At 43.0% G+C, this 26,810-nt stretch overlaps 2 protein-coding genes and 1 long non-coding RNA gene across 3 annotated transcripts; 2 read left to right on the top strand and 1 right to left on the bottom strand.

Moving 5' to 3' along the window:
- The first annotated feature begins 21,253 nt into the window (after window positions 1-21,253).
- On the top strand, window positions 21,254-23,136 carry LOC125294878. The gene is made up of 4 exons (XM_048243956.1): window positions 21,254-21,662; window positions 22,165-22,363; window positions 22,488-22,713; window positions 22,869-23,136. Exons 1-4 carry the CDS (start codon window positions 21,393-21,395, stop codon window positions 23,134-23,136), a joined length of 963 nt encoding a protein of 320 aa, XP_048099913.1. The 5' UTR covers window positions 21,254-21,392.
- A 2-nt stretch (window positions 23,137-23,138) lies between these two features.
- Window positions 23,139-24,989, top strand: LOC125304619. The gene is made up of 6 exons (XM_048259036.1): window positions 23,139-23,402; window positions 23,521-23,597; window positions 23,692-23,872; window positions 24,312-24,483; window positions 24,575-24,723; window positions 24,820-24,989. The coding sequence occupies exons 1-6, from the start codon at window positions 23,234-23,236 to the stop codon at window positions 24,987-24,989; spliced, it is 918 nt and encodes a 305-aa protein (XP_048114993.1). The 5' UTR covers window positions 23,139-23,233.
- On the bottom strand, window positions 24,622-25,602 carry LOC125304626. Its single transcript, XR_007195262.1, has 3 exons — window positions 25,549-25,602; window positions 24,875-25,135; window positions 24,622-24,699 (listed from the first exon to the last, which is right to left on the bottom strand). It is a non-coding gene; the product is annotated as an uncharacterized LOC125304626 (long non-coding RNA).
- Window positions 25,603-26,810: the final 1,208 nt, after the last annotated feature.

Genomic DNA, 26,810 nt, shown 5'->3' with positions numbered 1-26,810 from the left:
TGACCTTTCCCTAAGCAGGCTCTAACCCAGCTGCTGTTCCACAGCCGTCAGTCTGCAGAGCCTTTTCCTCCAGCGCCTTCTCAGGCAGGCGGGGCGGGAAGTCAGCCCTCCTGACGACACCGACGTCGACTAGATGACCTCTGTGATGTGTCCTGCAGACTGCGTGACGGCATCGGGCAATCATGGCCTCAGTGCTGCTCCCTCTTCCCCAAAGTGACCCATGTGGAAGGACGGGCAGCGAAGATGCATAGACACACGTGCAAAGACACGCGTACTGTACACATGTGCACGCAAAGACTGCAAAGCTGTCGATACAGCTCAGGGATGCTTACACAGGAGATTGGTGTGCCCAAGGTTTCCATGGGGGTATGGGCACGTGTGTGTCTTTGTAACTGAATTTATTTGTGGGAGTGTGCTTGTGCTTAGCATTTGGATAAGTTCACTCTATTTGTATTTGGCATGCGTGTGAAAGTGTGTGCATACCTTTGCTTTTGGAGAATATGTGTGTGTGTGTGTGTTATTGTCTGTCTCCCTCACCTTCCTTTCCTTTGATTATATCTCTCTCTCTCTCTCTCCTCTGTCCAAAACTTCCCTCTCTCATTTCCATAAACATACAAACATGCACTTATCTGGGCTCTGCTTCCTCTCTCAGGCTGAATGAGTGCCACTCTCCCCTCCACACACTCTCCCCTCCACACTGGCCTTACCTCCCTCCACACACTCCCTCCACACACTGGATGTTTTTACAGACATTTTCAACACCTCTCTGGAGCAAGCAGTCATCCCATCACTTTTCAAAACTGCCACCATCATACCCGTACAAAGAAATCATCACCATCATAAGCCACGACTACCGTCCTGTAGCACTCACGCCCATAATCATGAAGTGCTTCGAACGGCTAGTCATGTCACACATCAAAGCCACCCTACCCCCCACCCTGGACCCCTTCCAGTTTGCATACCGAGCCAAACGATCCACGGAGGATACAATCTGCTCTGCCCTCCATCCAGCCCTCACCCACTTAGACAATAAAGACTCATATGTGAGAATGCTGTTCATAGACTTCAGTTCAGCATTCAATACCATAATACCACAACAACTCATCAGCAAACTGGACAAGCTAGATTCAGTACCTCCCTCTGCAACTGGCTGCTGGACTTCCTGTTGCAGAGACCACAAGCAGTACGTGTCGGGGACAACACTTCAAGCACTCTGACCCTGAGCACGGGGGCCCCTCAAGGGTGTGTGCTCAGCCCCCTGCTCTTCACACTGCTAACACATGACTGTACAACCACTCACAGCTCCAACCATCTGGTGAAGTTTGCGGATCACACAACATTGGTGGGCCTCATCACTAAGGGCTATGAGGCTCACTACAGAGAAGAAGTAGACCTGCTGGCTAAATGGTGCAAAAGACAACAACCTCCTGCTAAATGTCAGCAAGACCAAGGAGATTGTTGTCAACTTTCAGAGAGGCCACAAACAACTGCCACCACTGTCCATCGACGGAGATGCTGTGGAGAGAGTGAGCAGCACAAAATTTGGGGGGTACACATCAGCCACTGACCTCTCCTGGACCACCAACACAGCATCACTGGCGAAGAAAGCCCAGCAGCCTCTCTACTTCTTTATGCGCAAATTGAAGAAGGCAAGTGCCACGCCTCCTGTCATGACTACATTCTACAGAGGGACCATCGAGAGCATCGCCTCCAGCAGCATCACAGTGTGGGGCGGAAGCTGCACAGATCAGAACAGGAAGACCCTCCAGCGCACTGTTAACACAGCTAAGAGGATCATTGGAGCACCACTCCCCTCCCTGCAGGACATTTACACCACCACCTCACCCGCCAAAGCACTAATGATTGTCAAGGATACAACCCACCCTGCACACAAACTGTTCAGCCTCCTGCCCTTGGAAGCGGTACAGGAGCCTCCCTCCCCGCACCACCAGACTGGCAAGTAGCTTCATCCACCAAGCAATCAGGATGCTGAACACTCTACCCACTCTCCCATCACTGACAGCCCCCACCCACCAGCCAGCCAGGAACCTAGGGAAACTAGGATCCTGTCTACCCTAACCCCCTCCCCCAACACCGCCCTGTGGAACTGCACTGTGACTGGCAAGCAGCCTAACGTGTTGCTGCTTCACATCAAGCCTGATATACTTGAAATTACTGCATACTGCATATCAATGTAAATATACAGGTCACACAAGCACAAGTTTAAACTTCATGTAACTGACTATATAAATATACAACACAACTACCTCTATTTTTTTTATATATATATGTCCTATATTTCTATTTTGATACATACATGTTCTATATTTCAGTCTTGCACTTTAATTTAATGTTTATTGTCTATGGCTATGTCTATAGTATGTCTATGTCTGTATTTAAAGCATGTCTATGTCTGCATGGGAAAGTAAGAAACGAAATTTCAATTCTTTGTATGACCAGTGCATGTAAAGAAATTGACAATAAAAGCCGACTTGACTTGACACTCTCCTTTCCACACACTCTCACCTCCACACACTCTCCCTTCCACACACTCTCCCCTCCACACTGGCCTTACCTCCCTCCACACACTCTCCCCTCAACAGCACTCTCCCCTCCACACTGGCCTTATGCCCACAAAGCACAAAGGACATAAAGAGCCATTCAACTAACGCCAAAGTAAATATGTTTGGGTGGGGAAGGGCATGAGGTGTGTCTGTCTGAAAACACACCTCCGATGGATCGGTCTCCTGCTCTCTTTCCTTGACATCTCTTCTACACAAGTGGCCTGGGAGTGATAAGAGTATCCTATAGTGGTTCCACACTTCTCTCTGAGGGGCAGATTTATGTACATTTCCAAACGCCGCATTATCAACGTAATCATCAGGTAATCAGCACCTTTCTCCGCCCCATACCACAATGTGCACTGCTCACAACTGACAACATTAAAAGGAATCAAAAGTTTAGCAGTCATGAAATAATACAATACATGATAGAGAGCAGAGAGATAATGCAGAGCAGTTTTCTACTCCACTTAAGAAAATACTCAAACTAGACAGTTTCGTACATACAGAGTAATACATTAATAGGTAATACATTTTACGCTTCTCCTCTCATCTTTTTACATGAAACTCCCAATTTCCCCTGACCCTCCTATGAATGCTTATGCATGACACAAAAAAAGCACAAATTGTCATTCTCAGTTCCTGTGACAGGCAGTCTCTGGTTTTACCTAAGTAAGTGTGGCCTGTTAGTACAGACCACACCATGTTTTTATGTGCATGTTGTGAAGAAAATAGGCCTCAAGTGGGCGCAAAAGCGATAGTACATCTACCCCTGAGTCACACCAATCCATCTCCTCCTTCAGCTGTGGAGTTTGAAAGGGTGGAGGGGGTGGGGTTGAGTGCAGGTCTGGACAGGGAGAGATGGGATTCTCTCTGTCTCACACACACACCCACATATGCTGGTGTGAGTTCAAAGTCATCAGCATCCACCTGTATCAGAAAGTCTGATTACACACGTATATATACACATATCATAGGCAATTTGGAATAAATATACACAAGGACACAAATTTGATGGCTGCAACAATTGCTCTGACAAGATTCAGTCATATGTCAATAATAAAACAGCAGCACAGCAGATGTTATAGGTACACACCTGCTTCTCAAAATGTGGCAACCTCCAATAACGGACGACGAGATTGAGTTCTGTTATTTTGCTTTTGAGTCAGTTATGTCGCTTTTGAGAATCCAACTATCCTGGGACCTATTAACGTGCCCCAAATATGAGCACAAGATATTGACATTTGTAGCCAAGACCACACAGGCTGATATTTCACCAGCTTTGCTAAATAGGCTTCCTCCATACATGGATCAGGACAACAGCCTACTTCCACCATGAACACAATCCTATTCCTCTCATCAATGATAGCAATATCAGAATCACAGGCTCAGTCCCTGCCTCAGTCATTGCAAGCGCCTCTTGATTAATCACCCACTATGTGGATACTGTTTTTAGAATTGATTTAGATTAAGTGTTATTTAGTCTAATTTGTATTTAATTTAATCAGTTGAAACAAACTACAGAACATAAAATTGACATGTTTAATGATCCTGTCCGAACTTGACCGAAAATCTCAAAATCGCAAACCTCAAAACAAAAAACACACCCAGACTCAGTGTGGCACTGTATTTCCGTTTCCCTCCCTCCTGCTGAGGGCTTCCCAGGAGGCGGTGGAGGGAGAGGAGCCAAGCGAGGAGAGAGTGCTCCTGGCAGCCGCGGGGAGGAGTGGACCGACTTCAGTTGCACACATTCAGGCCCACTAGGAGCTATCAGCCCAGAGATAGACCAGGGGAAGAGCTGGCAGCTGACCGGCACCCACCGGGGCACATGAGCGGACCAGCTGTGTGTCCAGCCTTCTCAAGGCCAGTGGGGAAAAAAAACGCTGGCGCCGTGCGAAAACCCGTCTGGAGTATCCAAGCACATGGGGGGGGAAATACGGGGAGGCAGGGAAGCTGGCGGGCTACATCCAGGCCCCGACATGGTTTTGGCTAAATGTCATCCCGTAAGCGCACGCTTTTGTTTGTGCTAGGCGAGTGTCTCAGCATATAAAGGTCAGTTCTAAAAATGTCAGGTTTGTTTTTGAGGAGCAATGCAGTTTATTTATTTGACTGCCGTTGGAGAAAAAAAATAAAGATGTCATTTCACTTATCACTTCAGCAAAGAAATCAACAGCTGACAGATTTATCATGTTGCCAATCATGAAGTGGAGCTTAATCATGTTTCAATTGTCCCTTTAACTCTTGATTTCTTTCTGAAAGTGACAATTCAACTGGGAATTCAATAGAAACACATGGACTGTGGCATATTTAACATGTTTCATACTGTAGCCTACACTTGCAACATTGCATTTTGGTCATTGATTACTTACCGAAAGAGATTTGCTGCATTCCAATTATGTATTCACTTTCTGCCTTTTAGCCTACCCCCAAAACTTGAGCTTGTCAGTTTATGTTCTGAGGACACTTGCTTATTGTGTATCACCAACACTCAATAACAGTGTATGTGATGTGTCAATATGTATTATTTATATGGTAGTCATATAGGTTTAGTCAGAGTTTTCTTCCAGAATATGTATTTTTTTTCTTCAGTAATTTTGTGTCAACGATTCCCGGGACACTGAAAGACCGGGCTGCATGAAACTTAGTGGACATGTAACATGTAAGGATGACATGGAACCATTTATTTTTGTTTTGATCCATCACCCACCTGCCACACCGGACCCCTCAAAAGGAGGGTAGGGCGGACACAGTTTTCTGTGAATATCTCGAGAACCGCCTCTATTTGGGGGGCAGCCGTGGCCTACTGGTTAGCGCTGAAGTGCCCTTGAGCAAGGCACCTAACCCCTCACTGCTCCCGAGCGCCGCTGTGGTTGCAGGCAGCTCACTGTGTCGGAATTAGTGTTGTTTCACCTCACTGTGTGTTCACTTGTGCTGAGTGTGTTTCACTAATTCACGGATTGGGATAAATGCAGAGACCAAATTTCCCTCACGGGATCAAAGAGTATATATACTTATACTCATTTGCTCCCAAATTTAATAGCCGTTAAGCAGGGACCCTGTAACATTACCCACACAGTGGGTTGCTGATCTATGATTAAAAAAGGGTTGAAATTGAATGAAGTTAACGATTTGTATGTGTAGAGTGTATTTCATACACAAGCTGACAACCTGGGAAATGTCAGATTAACACACAAAATGAAAAGAAATAACAAAACGGGAGGGTGCCGGTAGATGACCCCGAAATATGGGAGAAACCCGGGAAGAGTGGGAGTGTTGGCAGATATGACCTAATCACTTAATAAATGTCCTATCTGTTTAGCACACAATGCCCCCTCTAATGGCTCCCTCCTAATCTGTACTCGATCCACAGTAACTTAATAGCATGTTTGATAACATCATTTAGGGTTCCCACTCTAAGTCAAATGTAAAATTCCATGACTTTTCCCTGACAAAAAAATGAATTTCCATGACTTACTATATACTATTGGTATTTACTAATGTATGTTAAGAATATGTGACTTTTTAGAGTGAGAGATGAATAAATGGGCATTGAATAAACAAAGTTGGGATACTCAAGGAAGCAGGAAAGCAAATTACCAATTCTGTGTGGAAATATTTGTATTTATGTATTTTGGCAAGTAAATTTTTAACTGCTACAACAAAATTCCCTGATATTCCATGACTTTGCCCAAAAATGATAAAAATCCCTGACTTTCCATGTCTGGAATAGATGATATTCCAGAAATTCCATGACCCGTGGGAACCCTGATCATTCTACAAGCAAACATTCTGCTGTGTAGGCCAGTTTTCACGTTCTCCTGCCTGTCTCGCTTGTTTGCTTTGCATTTCACAAAATGCCTCTGGAGATGTGAAGAAAATATCAACTACAGTGAGTGAAATTCTGTAAGGTGAAAAGGATTCAAGTGCAGTATCCTGAGAAGAAAGTGGAGTGGTGTGTACATACACACGTACACACACACACACGCGCACACACACAAGTATGAAATGCAAGATCGTTATGTGGCATAATACTGAACTGTGGAAGATGAAATTAGTGTTGATATCAGGAAAGAAAAATCAGTGGACAAAACCACTTCGAGGCCCTGGCCTCCCGCACACACACAATACCAGGATAAGTAGTGCACGAGCACAGCTCGACACACTCAGCATTTATGTAAACACAAGGACACACAGAGAGAGAGAGAGAGAAAGAAAGAGAGAGAGATGGGGAATGGAATACCAGGGGTATGCAATTGTGGATTCACTTTACTTTGTCTCTTTTTAGCTGGTAAGCAGAAAAACACATGCATGCCCATCCATCCTACACCTATGTGCAGTACACACACACACAGGAACATAGACACAACAAGGATACACACACTCACACATAGCTCATGTGTATGCACACACACACACACACGTACGCACGCACGCACACACACAGAAGATGCAGAGGTGAGCTAATGTTTCAGGGCACCTCATCTCTCTCCTCGCCGACTCCATCTCTGTCTCTCCCACAGCCCTTCCCTCTTTTTTCAATCTCTTGTTCTCTGGTTTGAAAAACAATAATGGACCAAAAGAAAAGGAAAGAAGAGCGAAAGAGGAGCACAGTGCCTTCTCTTTCCAATGATTCGCACCGTGTGATTAAGAGGCCTATGGGCCAGGAGAGGTCAAGGTCTCCTGTGCTGCTTAAAGATGTGAGGGGAACAGGGACAGGACCGACTGGCACAAAGGCAGCATCCTCACCCCAACCCCGTCACCCTTTAAGAAAGGGGCTCTCTAATTACCAGGTTGGATGTCAAGCCTTGTGCCCCACACGAATGGCACACATTAGCATGTTGATTTACTGCGCCGAGGAACACGAGCGCCCGTCACTTATTTCATTTAGGGTGGGGGGTAATTAAGATTAATGGAAAAATGCACCGGTGTGTTACTGGGCCAGTGTCTAGGGACCGATGGAGAGGAGATGTTGAGATGTGTGTGGGGAGCGTCTGTGTGTGTGTTAGAGAGAGAGAGAGAGAGAGAGGATGGGTATGAGTGTCAGTATTTCTGTGACTGTGAGGAAATGTCAGTGTTCCTATGGTGTCTATGCAAAGGAGGTGTATGCTTATCTGTGTGTGTTGTTCCCTTTTTGTTTATGCCACAATACCACATCAGAGACATTAGTCGCCAGGCACATTGATCGTGACAGGACCGGTGCCGTGGAAATTATGCAAAGATGTCCTGGCGGCCTTAATTGGATGTATAGAATGCACTGCCTCTATATGTGTCACACAGCCAGGAGTGTTAAGTCAGTATGTCTTTGTTTGCTTTGCTCTCCTCTCCTGTTTTTTCCTCTCTCTCTTTCTCCTCTAGAGGCAGAATCAAGATGATACACTATATTGTGCATGTGTTGCTTTTACACACATTCAACTTTAGTCAATAATCTTAATGAAGACACAGATTAATTGTTTAGCAGTAACTTGAGTTTTGTTCTGTTTTCTTAAACTGTTTTATCCCCTCCTAAACAACATTGATGTTTACATTTACAGCAACATACAGGAGGTTAAAAAAGAAGCTTATGGTGTAAATTCAGAGGTTTGTTTGGAAACACATTACATCACATACAAAAATATTACTGAAAACATGCAAAAGAATTGTGGAACTCTTGAGTTCTCATGTAAATGTACTCAAAGACCATGAGATGAAGAAGCGGTGGTTTGATTTTGTGAACCTGATGCCCAATCGTAGCACTGTCAACTTTTATAATTCCTCTTTTATCCAAGTTTGCAACAGTCACCGTAGCTCACTACAACAGTCACCTTAGCTCACTACAACAGTCATAGTGACCCTGGACTGACATCCTTCCATCCATCCATCCGTGAACGGTGCTGCACTTCACTGTCTGGTCGAGTTTTATCGGGACAGCTGGACCTGGGCCTACTCTGCGAGGGATCTGCCGTGGCCGCCGAGCTGCTGCTGACCTGCCATCTGCCTTATTGCCTGGAGTCTGCTTGTGCAGACCAACGTTTTTGGTGCAGACTAACGTTAACTGTGTCTGGATTGAGCAGACTAGCTTCTAGCTAGCAGCTACTAACGTTCGAAACTACCGTTGACGTTGGGGAGCTCTGCAGTCTCTCTGAGCATCAGGCTGTCTGTCGGGGATCCACCGAGTTGCTGATCTGCGGGATCGCCAATGACTTCAGACGGTTAGCTTCTATGCTTCCAGTGATCTCTAGACTGCAGTCTACAAGTAGGCCTACTAACGTCACTCACAGAAGGCATGTTAATGTTGGATCCTCCGGGTTGGTCTGAAGACGCAGCTGTGCACCATGTCATTGCCATTGGACTGAGTTGGACTAAGTTAACACGGACTTTTCTTTATTTTAATTTCTTATTTATTTATTTTATTACTTGTTCATTTTTGTTTGTCTTGTAGTCTACCGTTAGGTGTCTCAGGTACGCTGGCGATTACGCCGCTGCATCAGGCATCTTGTCTTGTGCGTCAATTGTTATTTTGTAAATTTGTTTGTCTTGATGTCGCGGGAACGCTGGCGACTACGCCGCTCCGTCCGGCATCTTTTGTCTTTTTGTTACGTGTCTTGTTTTGGTGGAGCGCTTTGTGTTGCACTCTGGGCATGTTAAATGCGCTATAAAAATAAAATTGACTTGACTTGACTCACTACAACAGTCACCTCAGCTCACTACAAGTCACCTTATTAGCTCACTACAACAGTCCCCTTAGCTCACTACAACAGTCATCTTATTAGCTTACTACAACCTTAGCTCACTACAACAGTCATCTTATTAGCTCACTACAACAGTCACCTTATTACTGTAGCTCAACCTTAGCTCACTGCAACAGTCATCTTATTAGCTCACTACAACAGTCACTTTAACTCACTACAACCTTAGCTCACTACAAGTCACCTTATTAGCTTACTACAACAGTCACCTTATTAGCTCACTACAACAGTCACCTTACATGTAGCGCACTACAACAGTCACCTTATTAGCTCACTACAACAGTCACCTTATTAGCTCACTACAACAGTCACCTTATTAGCTACAACCTTAGCTCTCACTACAATAGTCACCTTATTAGCTCACTACAACCTTAGCTCACTACAGCAGTCACCTTATTAGCTCACTACAACAGTCACCTTATTAGCTCACTACAACCTTAGCTCACTACAACAGTCACCTTATTAGCTCACTACAACAGTCACCTTATTACTGTAGCTCAACCTTAGCTCACTGCAACAGTCACCTTATTAGCTCACTACAACAGTCACCTTATTAGCTACAACCTTAGCTCACTACAGCAGTCACCTTATTAGCTCACTACAACCTTAGCTCACTACAACAGTCACCTTATTAGCTCACTACAACAGTCACCTTATTACTGTAGCTCAACCTTAGCTCACTACAGCAGTCACCTTATTACCTCACTACAGCAGTCACCTCATGGCTCCCATGTGTGCAGGTGCTGCTGTTGAGCCCTTTTTATTCCCTTGGGAAGTTTTCCTTTTCCTTCATTCTTGTGAAAATGACACACTATGCGCTGAACACAACTCATAAATTAATTAAACTCAAACTAAATTCAAGCAACATCCATCGGCTCAACCAACACCATCTCTCTCTCTCTCTATCACACATACACACACACATACAGGTTTGCCATTAACCCCGCACAACAGAGATGTGCGACCACAGCTCAGGACGCAACTCCACACAGCCCTATGGCCCGGGCGGCCACTCCATGCAGCCCCCACCACCACGCTCCCATGATCAGCCCCACCCCTAAGGGTCAGCCTGCCCACAGGGATGCCATGGGCACCCTGCACCTGTTAACACCCATGGGCGGGATATGAAGGCAGCAGCAGAGGGGGGCGATCTCCAGAAATGTAATCTTCTTTGTTGTGCTACTGGCGGTTGCCTGGGAGACCCCTGAAAATTGCCTGTGTGTGAGGTTGTCTCTCTTTGAGCCTGCTCTCATTCCCTACATGTCCCCTGACGCATTCACACGTTTCAACATTTCTTTTTTTTTTTATTCTTCAGTCTATCTATCTCTGTCTGTCTTTTCATTCGCTATTCTCCATCGCTCTCTCCTCATCTTTCCCAGCTGCTTTACCCTTCTTTTCCCTGTTTGTTCTCTTTCTTTTATTCTTTTCATTAGCTATGGTTATGGGATTTGGCAGACACCTTTGTCCAAAGCGACATACAAATACACAAACAATATAATATTTAAAATGAACAAGGGAACAGATTAGAATGATGGTCAGACTATAATAAGGAGTTTGCTTCAAAATAGGAACTCTTAGCGAATCAAGTAGTCCTTCTGATGTTTGTTTAGTTAAAACTGTTGCCTGTTGGCAGACTTCTTCTCATGCTGTCATCAGCAAGATAAGGTAATATGAGCCCAACCCTCACTCTGTAACCCTGCAGCCAAATGAAATGCTAGCCACTGGCCTCACCTCATCAATGGGCCATTGTTCCTCTGTATCAGTGGCTGTTGAGTTTTAAAAGGATATAATTAGTTGTCAGAAGCTCCGTCTGTGATAGTAGAATGTTTCAGGCTTTCTATCCTGCGAGGCCTGAGTCAGTGAGGGAGCTGCGGGTGGAGGAGGTTGGCATTGCCTGGCACCTATGGGGTTCACCCGTTATTACGACAACCCTCTATTACGACATACCGTTATTTTGACATGCCTCTATTTAGACATGCCCCTACTCTGATTTTTTTTAGTACTGCTATTGCGACATGACCTATCCTCATTTTCAATTTATCTCTGCAGTTCCTGTATCCTAAATTCCAACATCCTAAATGCATGGATGAGCTGTAGTCATGTCATCTGCACCTGCAGCTACATCAACAATCCACCCGCCATCCACTCCAAACAATGTTTTTCCCAATAATTGATATCGGCACACATTTCAGTCAAAACCTTAGGTGATTTTGAACTGGCCATGTGAATAAATGTTACACATTATGTAAAACACAGGTAGCTCTCCTCACTTTATTCTCTAAGCTCTCAGGGGAAAATGTTCGGAAACTCCATGCATCAAACAAACTCTATGCGTGCAGGCCAGTAGTCCTATATTAATTAATGGCCGTCAATCAATGGCCAATTGCGCAAAGACACTGAAGTAGCCTAAACCACTTCAGTGAACGTTCAAATAATCCTAGAGTTCAGTGTCCATCAGGGTGTTCAAACTGGGTGTGCGATATATTCAAGTTGCTTATAGGCTATTGCATTTTAGAGGACAATGATAAAGCCATGTGCAACGCTTTTTGGCTTGCCAGCAGGTTGGATAAACTCAATTTACTACACAATAATGTAGGCTAGGCCTATATCTTTTACATGTCATGCGTGCAGTTGTTGAATTGCACATAACATGTCTGCATATTTATTTAGTCTTCTTTCTCTCGACTTTAGGTTAGCGCATGCATTATCATGGCCCTATAATGGGGCAAAGACAGGCGGGATATCCGACGCTCCTTTTACAGTAAACCACTTCACAACAAACGTTCAAATAACCCCCAGAGTTCAGTGTCCATCAGTCCCAACATTTAGAAACATAATCGAAAAGTCCAAGCGTGAATTGGGTGTGTTTTGATTTTGAGAGACTGGAGAAGGGCCGTATGTCTCAGAGCAACTGCGATCCTTGTTTCTTGAAGGCTATCCTTACCTCCAAATATCCACATCTAATGAGGGTATTATTTGCAATACCCGACATATTGTTGGAAAGCTTAGTTTATGGCCGTTCGTGTGAGTACAATAACTTAATTTTATAAATTTTACCAAAACGACTGGTTTCGCCTTGCACACTGTAAAAAAAAAAAAACCTCTGTGTTTACTTAAAAAAAAAACACATTTCACTATCTTTTTTTTAGTAATTTCAACTTGACAGTGAAGAACTCAAATAATCAAGTTATATCAACGAATGCTCCCAACTTGAAATATCTAGTAATGCCAATTTAGTGTTACGGCCCTGCTGGTCATTCCCAGTATAACACCTTTTCTAATGCCTGTTGGGGCTCTGCCCCTTTCGTCTATGCTACCTTGTTACTAATCTGCAGATCATGGAGTATGCCCATTGGTGCTGAGAGTAATGGGTGGCCTTATAAAGAAGACCTCATGGGTAATGGACGGTCTCTGCTCTCTGCACTCGCTCTGATGCTCTGGCCTGGTTCCTGGTCACTCCATGGCTGCTTCGCTGGGGAGAGCCTCAGGCCGTTGCTCCTCACACCGACGTCGCGTTTTACACTTTTGTTTGATCACCCCTAGACATACTTTGCATTACACTATCCTTTTTCATACACTATACTGACTTTATCTTTTAATGTTAAAATAAATGTATATTATTGAACATATCGCTACAGTGTGGTCTCCCATTCAATGTCACAGATACTTTGAGCCAGGTGGTTGTGACATTAGTATTGTGAGTAAGGTGGACTTACAGTAGGTTAGCAACTCAAAAATTCAAGTTGAATCAAAAGTGCTTTCAAATAAAAAAAAAAAAAAAAAACAAGTCAACACATTTCACTAGCTTTTTTGAGTAAGCTCTACTTAACAGTGAAGAACTTAAATAATCAAGTTAAATTAACAAATGCTCCCAACTTGAAAAAATATATATTAATGCCAATTAATATATTGACTCAAACAAAAAACAAGTCTAAAATATAACCGCAAGCGGTGATTTAACGGGGTCTGAGCAAAGCACAGAACTACATCACTAAATTTGCAAAAAATAAATGAAAAGACAAAGGATCTCTGTGCGTCTTTTAGCGACAATCTGGTGCAACCAGGCCAGGACAGAAAATGTAAAGAGAAGGAGAGGAATGCCGGTGCAGCTCAGATGTCTTCTTAATTCTTTTTTTACTTAAGGCTAGAGACGACGGTATTACTCCGCCGCCGGAAACGGATATGGGGTTGTTTGTATTCTTTCTGTAGTCTTATGCAGTTGCGGTATCGTGGGCTACGCTATCCAAATTATTGTCACATCCATGGCTAATGCTAAAATGTCTTGGAACTTGCACAATGTGAATGATAGCCTCAAGGACGGATCATGGCTTGTGCCAAGTGTGCATGTGCACAGGGGCCCTCGGATTTAAAAAAAAATTGCCTTGAATTTAGGCTAGATTATGCCCGGTGCTTCTGTCTGTTAATTTGCGGCACAACTGAATGGTGTTATGGAACCGCGGACCGAAAGAAAAATAAACTAAATGTTTTCCTGATCAATAAATACTTTTTAATTCATAAAATATAGAGGCATAACATTAGGTGGAAGTGGTAGGCTATGAGTGCTCATTCAATGTGTATGCGTGTTTGCGAAAGTGAAACTGACCCACTCGTGGGTAGGTGAATGAAGTGGATTCCTGCAATGTTCATGAAAACATCATAGCGATTTGATAGCCTAATAAATCGCGACTTGTTGTAGGCCTAACAGTAGCTTATATCGTAGCAAATAGCCTATGGCGATGCCGATGACAGACAGGCCTACAATTATTTCACTCGTCTCGCTGGAGTGAGCGCATAATGTGGGCTGTTGCGCAAAGAAATTAATTAGGGAGATGATCTGCATCTCCATTTACCAAACGCTATAGTTTTGCTAACATCTCCACTGTTAACGTGAAATATGTCTGAATATGAAATATGAAATATGCACTACCATGCAAGGTAGTGTCAAGCAGCAGTGAAGTGAAAACCTTATCATGGAGGTAGCCAATGTTCACGTCACCTGAGTCAGACAGAAAACGGGCCCTGCTTGCTCTGTTAAAGGGTATATTTAACAGCCAGAATTTCGAAAATTTCCAGGGGGAGACACCCCCAAACCCCCCGTAATATGATCAGCACCACCTCTCACAAAATACTATCAACGTCCCTGCTACCGGTCCGTCAGATATGACAACTGTGTCCGGTCCGTTTAGTGAAAAATGTTGATGTAGACTGTTTGGACAGCAAAGGGAGATTACAGCCTAATAATAAAAACAGCTGCTGGAAATCATTTCTGTGTGGGCCTGAGTTATAATATATGAAATAATGTACTACATTTTCATTGTGTGCAATTGTGCACCAGCCTGCACAGCGACAGCAAAGAGAGAAGCGCTGGCTGCACGGGCATGCGCAAATGCGCCCGCGCGCGTCGCGGTCAGGGGGAGGGGGGGCCTTTTGATATTGTGCACAGGGGCCCATATTTGTTTAATCCGTCCCTGGATAGCCTACGTGAATCATTAAGTTTTCATCATGAAAGTTCCACAGCCAAAAAAATAGTAAACGTACAAAATCATATAGCCAAATTATTAATGTAGGCTAGTGTTAGGCTTATGATGTGAACATGACAGGTTATGGACATAACAAATAAATTCATTTTATGCCTGTTACAAACATTACGTTACAAAATGTCAACCTTACCCCAAGTTCTTCCAACTCTGTCGTCCCAGGAGGTAATGTGGGAACTGCTGTATTTCTCAGGCGAAAGAGCTTTTTGGGCGATTTCTTTCGACCTCCAGCGAAGTTCAGTAAAGTGCAGACCGCAGAGGCAGACAGACATGGACGTTTAAAAAAAGGTCAAGTGCCGCTACTCCGACAATGGAAAAAAAAATTGTTGCACTAGTGGGACGCTTGAAAATTAATGTTAATGCCGCCACTTCGACAATTAGACGCCAATGTCTAAGTAGTGGCATGTCGGAATAGCAGCATGTAACCGGCTCCTCAGAAACCAAACACCTACTGCATTCCACACACACAAGCATGACCATAGACAACACCACAACTTCACTGTCGCGTTTCATTTGAAAAAAAAAAAATAATAATAAAAAAAAATGGATTGTGCCTGTCTTCAGCTCAGTGCTACAGCTGAAGACCATATTAAAATAAACTACAAGACCTAATGCAGCCATTGGTATCAGACTTCACATGCTAAATTACCCTAAATCTGGACATTTTAGCGAGGAAAAAAATGGCATGGTCATTTTCAAAAAACATGTTGGAATTCTCTCTATTCTTTGCATGTGAGTGCCGTTTGTTTCTCTACCTCCCTCTGTGTCATCTTTTCAATATTTGGAAACTTATTGTGGACCTTGTTGAAATTTAACTGGTGCTTAATATTTCATTACCATTTTGTTGGGGCTATGTAGGACAGATGGGGTAGTTTGAGAATCACTGCTTTAAGCCACAAGACCCATTATGAAATCAAACATCACAAACCCACTCTGAAGAACATATTTTAAACTTCTGCATACTGACCACTGCACACAACAAAGCAACATTGCAATGCAGAATGCAATGCACAATGCAGATAGTATGATACATGACACTCACATGCAGAGAATGTTCTTCACCTCTATGGGTTAAAAACATTCAATCTCTATCTTGATTGCGTTCTTTCTCCTCCTCATCTCTCCCTGTAGATTTCCTTTGAATGCTCATCTCATTTTTCTGCCCTTTACCCCCCATAGAGTTGCTTAAATGATTTCATTTTTTTATTTGTTATCTGGCTAATGAAAGCTGCCATATCACGCTAGGCTAATCTCCCACCACATCTCTTTCATCTATTTGCCTTTCTTGTGCCAAGGACAGACATGATGGTGAAATAACAAAATGCAATGATAGGATGATGAGGATGTCCATGTGAGGCTAGGTCATTATTACCCCTGCTAGCGCCAATCCCCATTTGTATTCCAGCCCCCAGACTCTGGACCTGCTTCCCCCTCCACATCCGTGCAGCCCAGTCTTTGTGCATATGCCAGTGCATAGTGTCCTTTTAATATGTTCTCTTTTTTTACATCATTATGACCGCCGCGCAGCGAAGCGGCGGACATATAGGTTTAGTCAGATTTCTATTTATTTTTTTTTTTTTAGCATGTCCAAATTTCCGTCAAGGATTCCCGGGACACTGTAAGACCGGGGTACACGAAACTTGATGGGCATTTAACCCCACATGGATAGCATGGAACTCGTTTTGGACTGGACCCCCCGAAAGGAGGGTAGGGCAGACACAGTTTTCTGTGAATATCTTGAGAACCGTAGGCCCTAGGATGACCAATTTTTTGCGTATGTTTGCCTCCAGGGGTCATGTAAACCCATTCCATATGCACACATGTGCATAAACAGATATACACGCACACACATACATTCACAGTAATCCTACGTATGACACATACTCACACAGTAGACATATATACGCATGCATGCACATGCACACACACAGGCACATAAACAGGCAAACACACAAGCACATACACGCACAAATGCACACAATTCAAGAATTTCTCAGGACTGGGCGGCGGTCACATTTTGTACCGCTCTGCGGTACATCTAGTTTTAACTCCTTCAGTCATTGTCTTGTTGCCTTTTTCATTTTTTTTCTTTCTGCCATTCTTTTGTTTATTGCACTTAGCACTTTATTGTGAAGCACTTTGGTACGGCTCAGTCGTCTGTAAATGTGCTATAGAAATACAATTTGATTTGACTTGACTAGCGCCTCTGCTATGTCTCTATTGACGTCAAGGTAATGAGACTCAGGATTTCATTTTATTATTTTTAAATAAATATTTTCAACTAAACATCTCAGCATAGTTCTACCTTTAAGAGTGAATGGATGTTTGAGTGTGTGTGTGTGTGACTGTCCACATGTGCACATGCATGAAAGAAAGCAATACTAGGGTGCCAGCTTTCTGGGTGACCCACAAAGCATGCAAAGGTTCCAGAGCCTTCTCATAATGTACCAGGGCAGACTGTCCAAACAGTAGGCACGCTTCACAAACGTGGCATTGTAATAAGAAGACACTGTTGGCCTCTACGGAAGAGGAAGGCCACGGAAGAAGACAATTTTCATCTCATCCTGTATTGACTTTGGAATGGTTGCTTTCTTCACAACAAAAGGGGCAATACAAATCTAAAAAAAAACTTGAGTACAACATTTCTGAAAGGTCAACAGTAGAGGTCTGCTTTCCTGCAGGAGTCCTAGCGACGCAAAAGAGTGCGGCTCTGGACAAGCTTTGAAAGCTCTTTGCGGGAGCGGGCGGGATGAAAGAGGTGCGTTCACGGGAGAAACAGATGATTGACTGCACTCCCGCAAATTAAATATGTGCGTAAAATTAAATATGGAAATGATTACAGTAGTGTGTGATAGTTGAGCTGGATGTTCTGTTAGGTAGCATTAAAAACAGGGTTTAACTAATGGACAGGCCTAGCCTAGTCGTTTACGTGGTTTCAATTTCCTGCTGCTCCGTTGTCACAATTCGAAATCAAAAGCATGACAGAGGAAGAGGGCACCACTAGGCTACTTCTGTGTTTAGGGCCTTTCTAAAGAAAGATAGCCTAGTCTACATTTAGAACCAAGAAACTTAAAATCAGACATCTGGCTGTCTTTCTTAATTGTGTATGTCAAGTGCTCCTTTCGTGAGACAGAAAGAAAAACTGAATAGGCTATCCCGTCTGCATGCGGGATTTAGCGGCCAGAAGCAAGACATCATGTTACAGATGCAGGCGGAAGTGGGACAAAAGATTACACATTATTGCGGGAGCGGGACAGAATATTGCAGGAGCGGGCAGGTGGACGGGCGTGGGACTGAAAAACACAGTCCCGTGCAGACCTCTAGTCAGCAGCTCAGTGGGTAATTCACTGCGAGGAGTGCTTCACCTTGTGATTCAGTCTGCAGTGACGGCAAGGAAACTGCTAACTCCCAGGCTTATTTTATTAAACACTCCAAGTAGGCGTTTACTGTACCTGTTTCCTTACCATGTAATTTCCTTGTCAATTTACCTTTTTACTGTCAAAATATGGCCCACCCACAGTGATGTACAGTGACATGGCCATCTCTCTCTCCAGGCTCCCTGCAGCGTTGTTGATCACCCATGGGGCGATTTGTTGGGCCTGTCGCCCCGGGCTTGGTAATGAAAAGGGCCGAAGTTTGGGCCAGTACAAGGTAAGCACAGAACAACGATGTCAACCACAATAAGCACTAGTTAAGCTCTTACAAACTCCCCAAAAGAAGTTGCACAAGGAAGTTTTTTGTTTGTTTCTTTCTCTCCCACTGCTGTCCATCACATTGGCTCCATGACACACACTGGCTTTGGCCAGCGACTAAGACTAAAGGAACCCAACAGGAGTCCACAGGGTTTTCCACTTCTCCCATATTCCGAGCGGCAGAATGTGGGATAAACACGCCGTGGTAATTATGTTTATCTGCACACTGAATGCTATGTGGAAAACAAGATTACTTTCCATTGGCGTGGTGTAGTAAATGTTATGCTAATCTCTTCTCTTCAGATTCTTCTCTCTCTCTCTTAACTTCCCAGGTCCCTTCTCTTTGTGTCCGTAATGCTATCTGTTTCACGTTATTTCTCACAGATGAGTTTTTCCCCCCTCCTTCAAAGCATCATTTAAAGTATTATTAACAGAATGAATGAGATAGACATAGTGAATAGCAAATCGACATGCTGAAAATACAGGCTATTGAGCAGCATCTGAGGGGAATCGTTGCAGGCTTGAATGGCTGGCAAGAGATTGTGGTACTCTGGAGGGCTGAAAGGTTAATAATGCTGAATTGAAATCCCATGGAAGCAGAGTCTGCCTGGAGTAAACATTTCAACACAAAAACACATATTACTGGCAGGCACACTGAGCTCACAGCAGCAACCACCTCTGTTGCCACAAACAACTCTGCCAACACCAACTGACGCTCTGCACACTGGATGATGCACACAAGCGCATCCATACACACATACCCATACACACACACACACAAATAAACATGTCTAAATATTCACAGCCTGGAATTTGAATGTGATTCCAGTCATATCACAACACAGCACAGTTTGCCCAAGATAGACCTCAATAACATTCACAACGGCTTACTGAGAGAGAGAGAAAGGGAGTCCTAAAGCATGCACATATAAACTAGATTTGCGGTTCCGAGGAACTGTAAGAGTGGGTTTGATCAGGGGCATGGAACTCGGCCTCATCCAAGGATTCCAACGGTACCTCATTTATGAAAATCGGGCACACATATCAAAAGTTATCTGCATTAACGCAACATCCAATAAGCTAAAATGCATAAATATCGTGGTTGCTATGCTGGTTGCTATGGTGGTCACTTGGTTAGAAGGCCAGCGCCTCCTGAGAGGCCTGAAGGGTCAGTTCTGAGGTTGTTGGCTGCTGGAACCCGAAAAATGGACTGCATTTTCTTAAAAGACAATGTGACGGAAGTGCGGGCAAAGTTTGCACAGAAATGTACGATTTTTCCCACCCTCATCGACCTTGTCATAAAACTTGTTTAAATGATCACACGACGCCTCCTTGCTGCTTTGTCGTCTACATCAGCCTTTCTCAAACTTCTTTGACCTGAGGCCCAGTCAAGGCATACTTTGGGGTCATAGGGCCCACCTACATGAACCCACCCCCTCCTCCCAACCCCCCATCAAATTGTAATGATATCACAATTATTATTATTTTTATACTATATTGCTATACATGCACTTCAAAACAGTCAATGTTTAAAGTGCTAAGATTATTCACAAAAGTTTGTGAAAGCATGAACATCAGAGTACTGCTTAATCAATGTAAAATATAACTAGATGTACCGCAGAGCGGTACAAAATATGACCGCCGCCCAGTCCAGCACATTTTTTCCACAAAAAGAAATCACGCTGAAAGGCCTATATGATTCTAACTGTCTCACTAAATTGCATTATCCACACTCAATTCTCACTGGTATCTGATAGACAACAAGTACCAAAACATGATTAGTTCATAGATTTCACATGTAAAATTTACGCCACATTACAGAGAGTTCTGTTTTCCCAAGATGGAGCCCGTCTGTGAACAAGACATGAACGGTACTGTTTTTCTTTTTAATAAACTGCCTGTAGACTTACACAGTTATCAATGCTTCGGTTTACATGTAGATACCCTCATTATGCTACGGTGTAAGTGTGTTGCTATTTGGAGCCTTGGTAGCGAGCCGTCGAATCACAGCACAGCACCCAGAATGCATTGCAACACACCGTCATGAAGGGACTCGTTAGGAATAGCATACAGAACCTATAGTAATTTAATGTTGTCTGTAAGCTCCACAGATCGTGGCAATTGAATTGAATTGTGGACTTCTTGCCGGGCAATGATGAGTAACTTAACTTGAATAGTAGTGTTGCGTGGATGTGCATAATATCTGTATAAATGTGTGTTTCTCAATGTTATAATCTATACAACTGTATACATGACTAAGTTTGAATAGAGCTAGCTGGGCATTGAACTGGGCTGAATGGACCGGGAAAAAGTTTTTTTTATTTTGACCTGTATGAACATGGATTCACTTTAAAAAAAAAGATGGCAGAGCGCTTTTTTTACATGACCTTTACACTTGGTGCTGGCAAGGCATTGAACTGGGCTTCATTCAAGGATTCCAGCGTTCCCTCATTTATGAAAATCGGACATACATGCACACACCTTCATATACACAGACAGCCCAGCCCATTAGACAGTGCCAGATGGCTCAGAACTCTGCCAGGTGCAAGCTTAAAGGGGTGCTATTATGCTTTTTCGTTTTTTCCTTGTCCTATCGTGGATTATATAGCTTTTTGTGTATGTAAATGGTCGGCAAAGACACAATATCAAAAGTAACCACTAGGGGGGAGTAAATGAATATCGCAAAGACACACTACTGAGCTGCCTAGAAACGCCTCGATGCGAATTTCAGCCGTTGCTTTATTTTAGTTCCGGTACGAGGTGACGTAACCTCGTACTTTTGCTGGGAGTAAATGGGACAGCGTCATCAGATGATTTCACAGTCAGTCTAGAACAGTTCGATTTCGAGTTTCTCAGCAAGTAAAGTTTCGGTTAGCAATGGGTAGAAGGTGTTTTCTTTGTTGTGAAGGGACGTCTCCCTTGTATGCTTTGCCAAAGGCAGAGCCTACACGTACCTGTTGGCTAGAGTTTATTTTTAACTCTATTCCCCCAACTTTACCGACCATTTTTCTGTGTCCCCGTCACTTCACGGATGGCTGCTTCAGCAACCTGCGTTTGTTCAGCACAGGATTTGCGAAGCTGCTTGCTCTGAGGGAAGATGCTGTTCCAACTTTGTGTGGCCCCATGGGTGAAGATGTCGCTCGACATGTAAGTAAACCTTTTGTGATATTAACAAAAGTTGTTGTGTGTAAGGTTAACGTCAGTTGGGGTAATTAACCCTACAAGCTTGCGAGCGGAGATAGCTAACTGCTAGTGCTAGCGAGGCTGACTAAGTTTGTGGTCTGAGCTGAGCAAAGGTGTAATTACAGTAGCTTAAAAGCAAGCTCAGTGGTATAATTAAACCAATGTGTAGCAGTTAGCTCTGATATTGAGGCTACCATGTTGAAGTAGAGCGAATTCAGTCTGTAGTCTTGACGCAAGGCTGATTAATTTGTCACTGGTGCTATTTGTAGCCTAACGTTATAAGTTAACGTTAGTTTTCGCGGGGGATCTCAAACAAATTCTAAACGGTAACAGAGCCCGTCTACGGACAATTAACGTCAGCTATGTGAGGGGTACTATTTGGTTGAATGGTTATAGTTTTTGTTTTTGTTAACTGTTAGGTTGTATAAAATTATTTTCGTAACAGATTTTGGTGTTATAATTACAGGACTCCAGTGCCCCATTTAGCCCCTTCCAGCACGTCGGATGTCAGACCGACTCTCCTCAGCTTATTTCGGCGGGAACCCAGACAAGTAACACCGTGGGAATGCATTCTGTGGGAGTACAAAGTGCGCCATTGAAGACGACTTCAGTCGGCACACAGTTGTCCATGGGATCGCTGAAAACGGCACACATGAGAAGCAAAGGTATTGTGTGATATAGTTGTTAACCAAGGTCTACTCTGTATTATATCTTCAGTACCCAGGACAAAATCATCAGCTGAATTATTTTTTTTTATTTTCTAATAAGATTTGTCTATATTATTCATAGGTATCCAGACAAAGCTGCCTCTTCTCAGTGTAGGCACTGGAATAATTTCTGGTATAGACTCACCACTGGCGTCTACACCAATAAAGGGCCCAGGCTGTCGACCTAGCAAGAGACCACGGCTTGAGTTGGAGGAGGAGAGCGACTCCTCAAATGAATTTCATAAGGAGCCTCTGGACTCTACTTACAACCCTGGAGATTCTGTACTTACAGAGGAATCTGACATCTCGTAAGTTTTTAGCATTGGCTACTGTATAGTATTGGCTGTACTAAAAGCAGTATTGGCTACTGTTTTCAGTATATGGTTACCAGCGATACAACATTGCTATTATTCTAAAAAACATATTTGAAAACTAATATTATGTTTTGTTTCTAATCTGTTAGGTTTGAGACACAGTCCACACATGATGAGGAAAAGTATATTGTTTTTGAAAGCTGCCTCAAACAGCTGTTTGAAAACTGTCCAGTGTGTAAGAAGGGCTGTAATCTCCAACGACGAAGGATGGGAACCTATGTGGCTTTCACTCAGCGATGTCCACACTGCAGTTACTTCAGAGAGTGGGAGAGTCAGCCCATGGTTGGAAGTACCCCTGTCGGCAACCTACAACTTTCTGCGGCTACCTACTTTACAGTATCCACCTGGAAAAGGTAAGCATTTTACCATTTCAAACATGTGAATCTTTCTAGTGATGAACTAAACTGGTCTAAAACGCCTCTTATTTGTCTTTTCTTTAAAGCTGTGCAAGGCCATGCAACTCCAGATATTTCAGTATGACACCTTCAGAAGGCATGCAAGGAATTACATGGAACCGGCTATTGTTCATAAGTGGAAGATGGATCAGCAGAGTCATTTCCAGCATCAATTGCACCTTGGTGGGGTGGTTGCAGTGGGAGGAGACATGAGGGCTGATTCTCCAGGTTTGTAGAAATTTGAAATAGTCTGGCAACTAAATTATTAGTTTGCATTCTGAATCATATGACATCCCTTTGGTGTGCTGAAAAGCTTTACACACTCTGTAATAATTTTTTTTAGTAGGGCACTCCGCAAAGTTTGGCAGCTACACTCTAATGAATCTGGAGAGCAACACCATTATGGACATCCAACTTGTTCAGGTATGTTTCTCTCTTTGGATTGGTTTGAATTTGAATCTTAAAAGTGTGTGATTTTGTCTAATGTTTTTTGTTTGTAATGACCATTCACTACCAGAGCAATGAAGTAGGTGGCAGCTATCATATGGAGAAGGAAGGACTGAAAAGATGCCTAGATCATCTGGAGTCGAATGGATTGAAGGTGGATTACATTGTGACAGACCGTCATCCACAGATCCAGAAATTTCTGAGGGAACGCAGCGTAACTCAGTTCTATGACGTTTGGCACTTTGAGAAAGGTAAAGTGTTTTCCTAATTCATATCCTAAACTTTGAAGTTAGCAATTAACACATTGTATAATCAGTGTGTGTGGTAAACAGGTTTGTCCAAGAAACTTGAGAAAGCTTCGCACAATGAAGACTGTGATGTTCTGAAGAAGTGGCTACAGAGCATCAAAAACCATGTCTACTGGTGTGCCACGTCGTCAAGCACTGGACCAGAAAAGTTGGCAAAATGGACATCACTGCTAAATCACCTACAAAATGTTCATGTTCATGAAGACCCCCTTTTCCCCAAATGTCTGCATCCCGACCACGTCTCAAGGGACCCTAGCAAATGGTTACAACCTGGTATGTGCCAAATTATCTTTACTCAGAAAATCAAGTATTACATTTTTCCAGTCTTTTGTTGTGATGCAGGGGGGTTGATATTTCATCACGTGTTCTTATTTTACTGAAGGATCAGTTGCACTTCACAAAGCTGAGAAAATACTGCTCAACAAGAGAGTCCTGAAGGATGTAGAGAAACTCAGCCACCATCACCAGACCTCATCACTAGAGTCCTTCCACAGCCTGATACTACGTTTTGCACCAAAGAATGTAGTTTTCCCCTTCATGGGAATGTTGTGCAGGTAATACACAATGTCATTATTTTAAGTGACTGATTGAGATGACTGTCAGTCATTCTATGTATTTAATCATTTTGTTGTGTTGTTACCATAGGTTGTATCTAGCAGCAATGCACCACAATGAACATGCTTTGCGGGAGCAAGCCACAACATCTACAGGACAGGCCGTTTTCAAGGTTGTTTTTCCAAAGGCGAAGAGGGGGGAAGGCATTGTGAAGCCTGTGAAAACAAATCCAACCTTCAGTAAGTTTGTTAAAGATTTTCTTTAAATACAGCCACAACAGTTTACAGATTGTTATGGATACATTTATTGGATTTGAATGCTATATCCACATCCAGACTATGTACGTGAACTCATGAGGCTGCTCATGCAGGAAGTTTTTGAGGACCCTACATCTTTTGCAGAGGAATTGAAGACCATCCCCATCCCTCCAGACCTCTCAGCAGAATTCCCGAAAACTCCAAAGGCTGAGCTGGTTGCCCGTCACGTCTCCCGCTTCAATCAATAGGTGGTCTGAAGCCTATGTAATCACCAGACGGGAACTGCTGCCGTATCCACTGCACCACACATGACGGGATGATGACCCGACGACTAGGTCCTAAGTAACCCCAGCACCAGCTTACAAAGCTGCGATAGGCAAGATGCCTCAAACGCCTGAAGGGACAACCGTTTTCAAATGAAGAGTTTGGTTCCAAAACGCTACATCGACCATTTTAAAGAACTTTGATAAATAATTATAATTTTTTTACAATTTGTTTTGCAAGTAATTTCAGTAGAACTGTAATTGGGCATTGTTAATTGATTTACCTTTACTCAATCAAAACAACAAAACAGCAAGTTGATTGATATTATCTGAAATACACAATTGAATAACATGACTTTTTAATGTTTTTAAAAATGGAGATATAGCGTTTTGAAACCAAACTCTTCAAATATTACCTCAAAGGTTCATACTCTATGGAAGAAGCTATGCACTATTGTCATCAATGTTTACATGCATACAAATTACATAAGAATAATGCTTTTGTTTTGTTTAGTAAGAGCTTATTACAGCCAAAGTAACTTACTCTTCTTCTGTTCTGTGCCTAACAGGTCCGTAATCATATTTGTAAATGTTGTAGATATTTTGCAGACTGTATGGGTTTAGACACACAGGTTCTAGGCCTGGATGTTCTGTCATGTACATTATGGGGATTGGCACTTGGCTCATTCGTCTTACTACCTAATAAAGAAAATCAGACAAGAACTACTACTGTGTAACAAGTGACCTTGGCATCATCATTGTTCAGAGTGCTACATGACTGCATGGACAATATTGATTCAGAAAGCAACATGTTTTCTTGTCAGACTTTTATTTACAATGATTTATAATACAGTATGCAGCTGGCTGAGACTACAGTAAACTGGTGAGATTACTCGTTTACCATTACATATTAATTATAAAAATGTATCATTGATTAGTTTTTTTACATAACAATGATTATAATACAGTATGCACCTGGCTGAGACTACAATGAACTGGTGAGATCACTCGTTTACCATTACAAGTGTAATGCTGATGCTTTATGCTAGAGATGTCATAAACAAGCCTAGTTCACTAGTAGGCCTAAGCTACTCATTTTATGCTAGGACATTAGGTCATTCCATAGAAATAAACACCAAACCATGTAGTAGCCTAGCCTAAAGTTACAGTTATCAGTTTTACCTTTGTGATTTCTCTGCAGCAGACGTTTCTCCACTTCACTAGGCATAGTGGCACAATTCCCACAAGTGCACCTAAGTAACAAAGATGTTATAAGTTATAGAACTAACTATTTTTGGCAGACAAAAGCAGTTCACTTATATTCCATGTCAGGCAGGCAAATAAAGCTTGTTAGTACGAGTAGCCTACTAGCCTCGGGCTAAATTAGACGCTAGGCTATAGATACATTTTGTAAATCAGGTGTGAATAATAGAATAAACAAAAACTTACCACAGTGAAACGTCTTGGTCCAATCTACGACTAACATCGCGCTCATCATTGGCTCCATCAGCTCCATTATCGCTTTCGGGGTCGGATTCTGGTTCAAATTGGTAAGGCAGCACTGACGCCATAATCGCCTAACTTACAAATGTCTGACGAGACGTTTCTGTCAGCGCCAAGATTCTAACTGCCTCAAAATTCTCAGCAACCGGGCGTTTCACATAGGGGTTGTAATACTGATAGACGTATGATGAAAAATAATATGGCCGACGACACTTCAACGTTGTAAATCGATTCTATTAGACCCAACAAATGAAATAATAAACAGTAAATAATACCATAATAGGGCCCCTTTAAACAATTAGA

Source organism: Alosa alosa, chromosome 1 (genome assembly GCF_017589495.1).
Source record: "Alosa alosa isolate M-15738 ecotype Scorff River chromosome 1, AALO_Geno_1.1, whole genome shotgun sequence".
Lineage (NCBI taxonomy): Eukaryota > Metazoa > Chordata > Actinopteri > Clupeiformes > Clupeidae > Alosa > Alosa alosa.
Note: the sequence above shows the minus strand (reverse complement) of the source record. Positions and strands in the feature narration are given on the sequence as shown.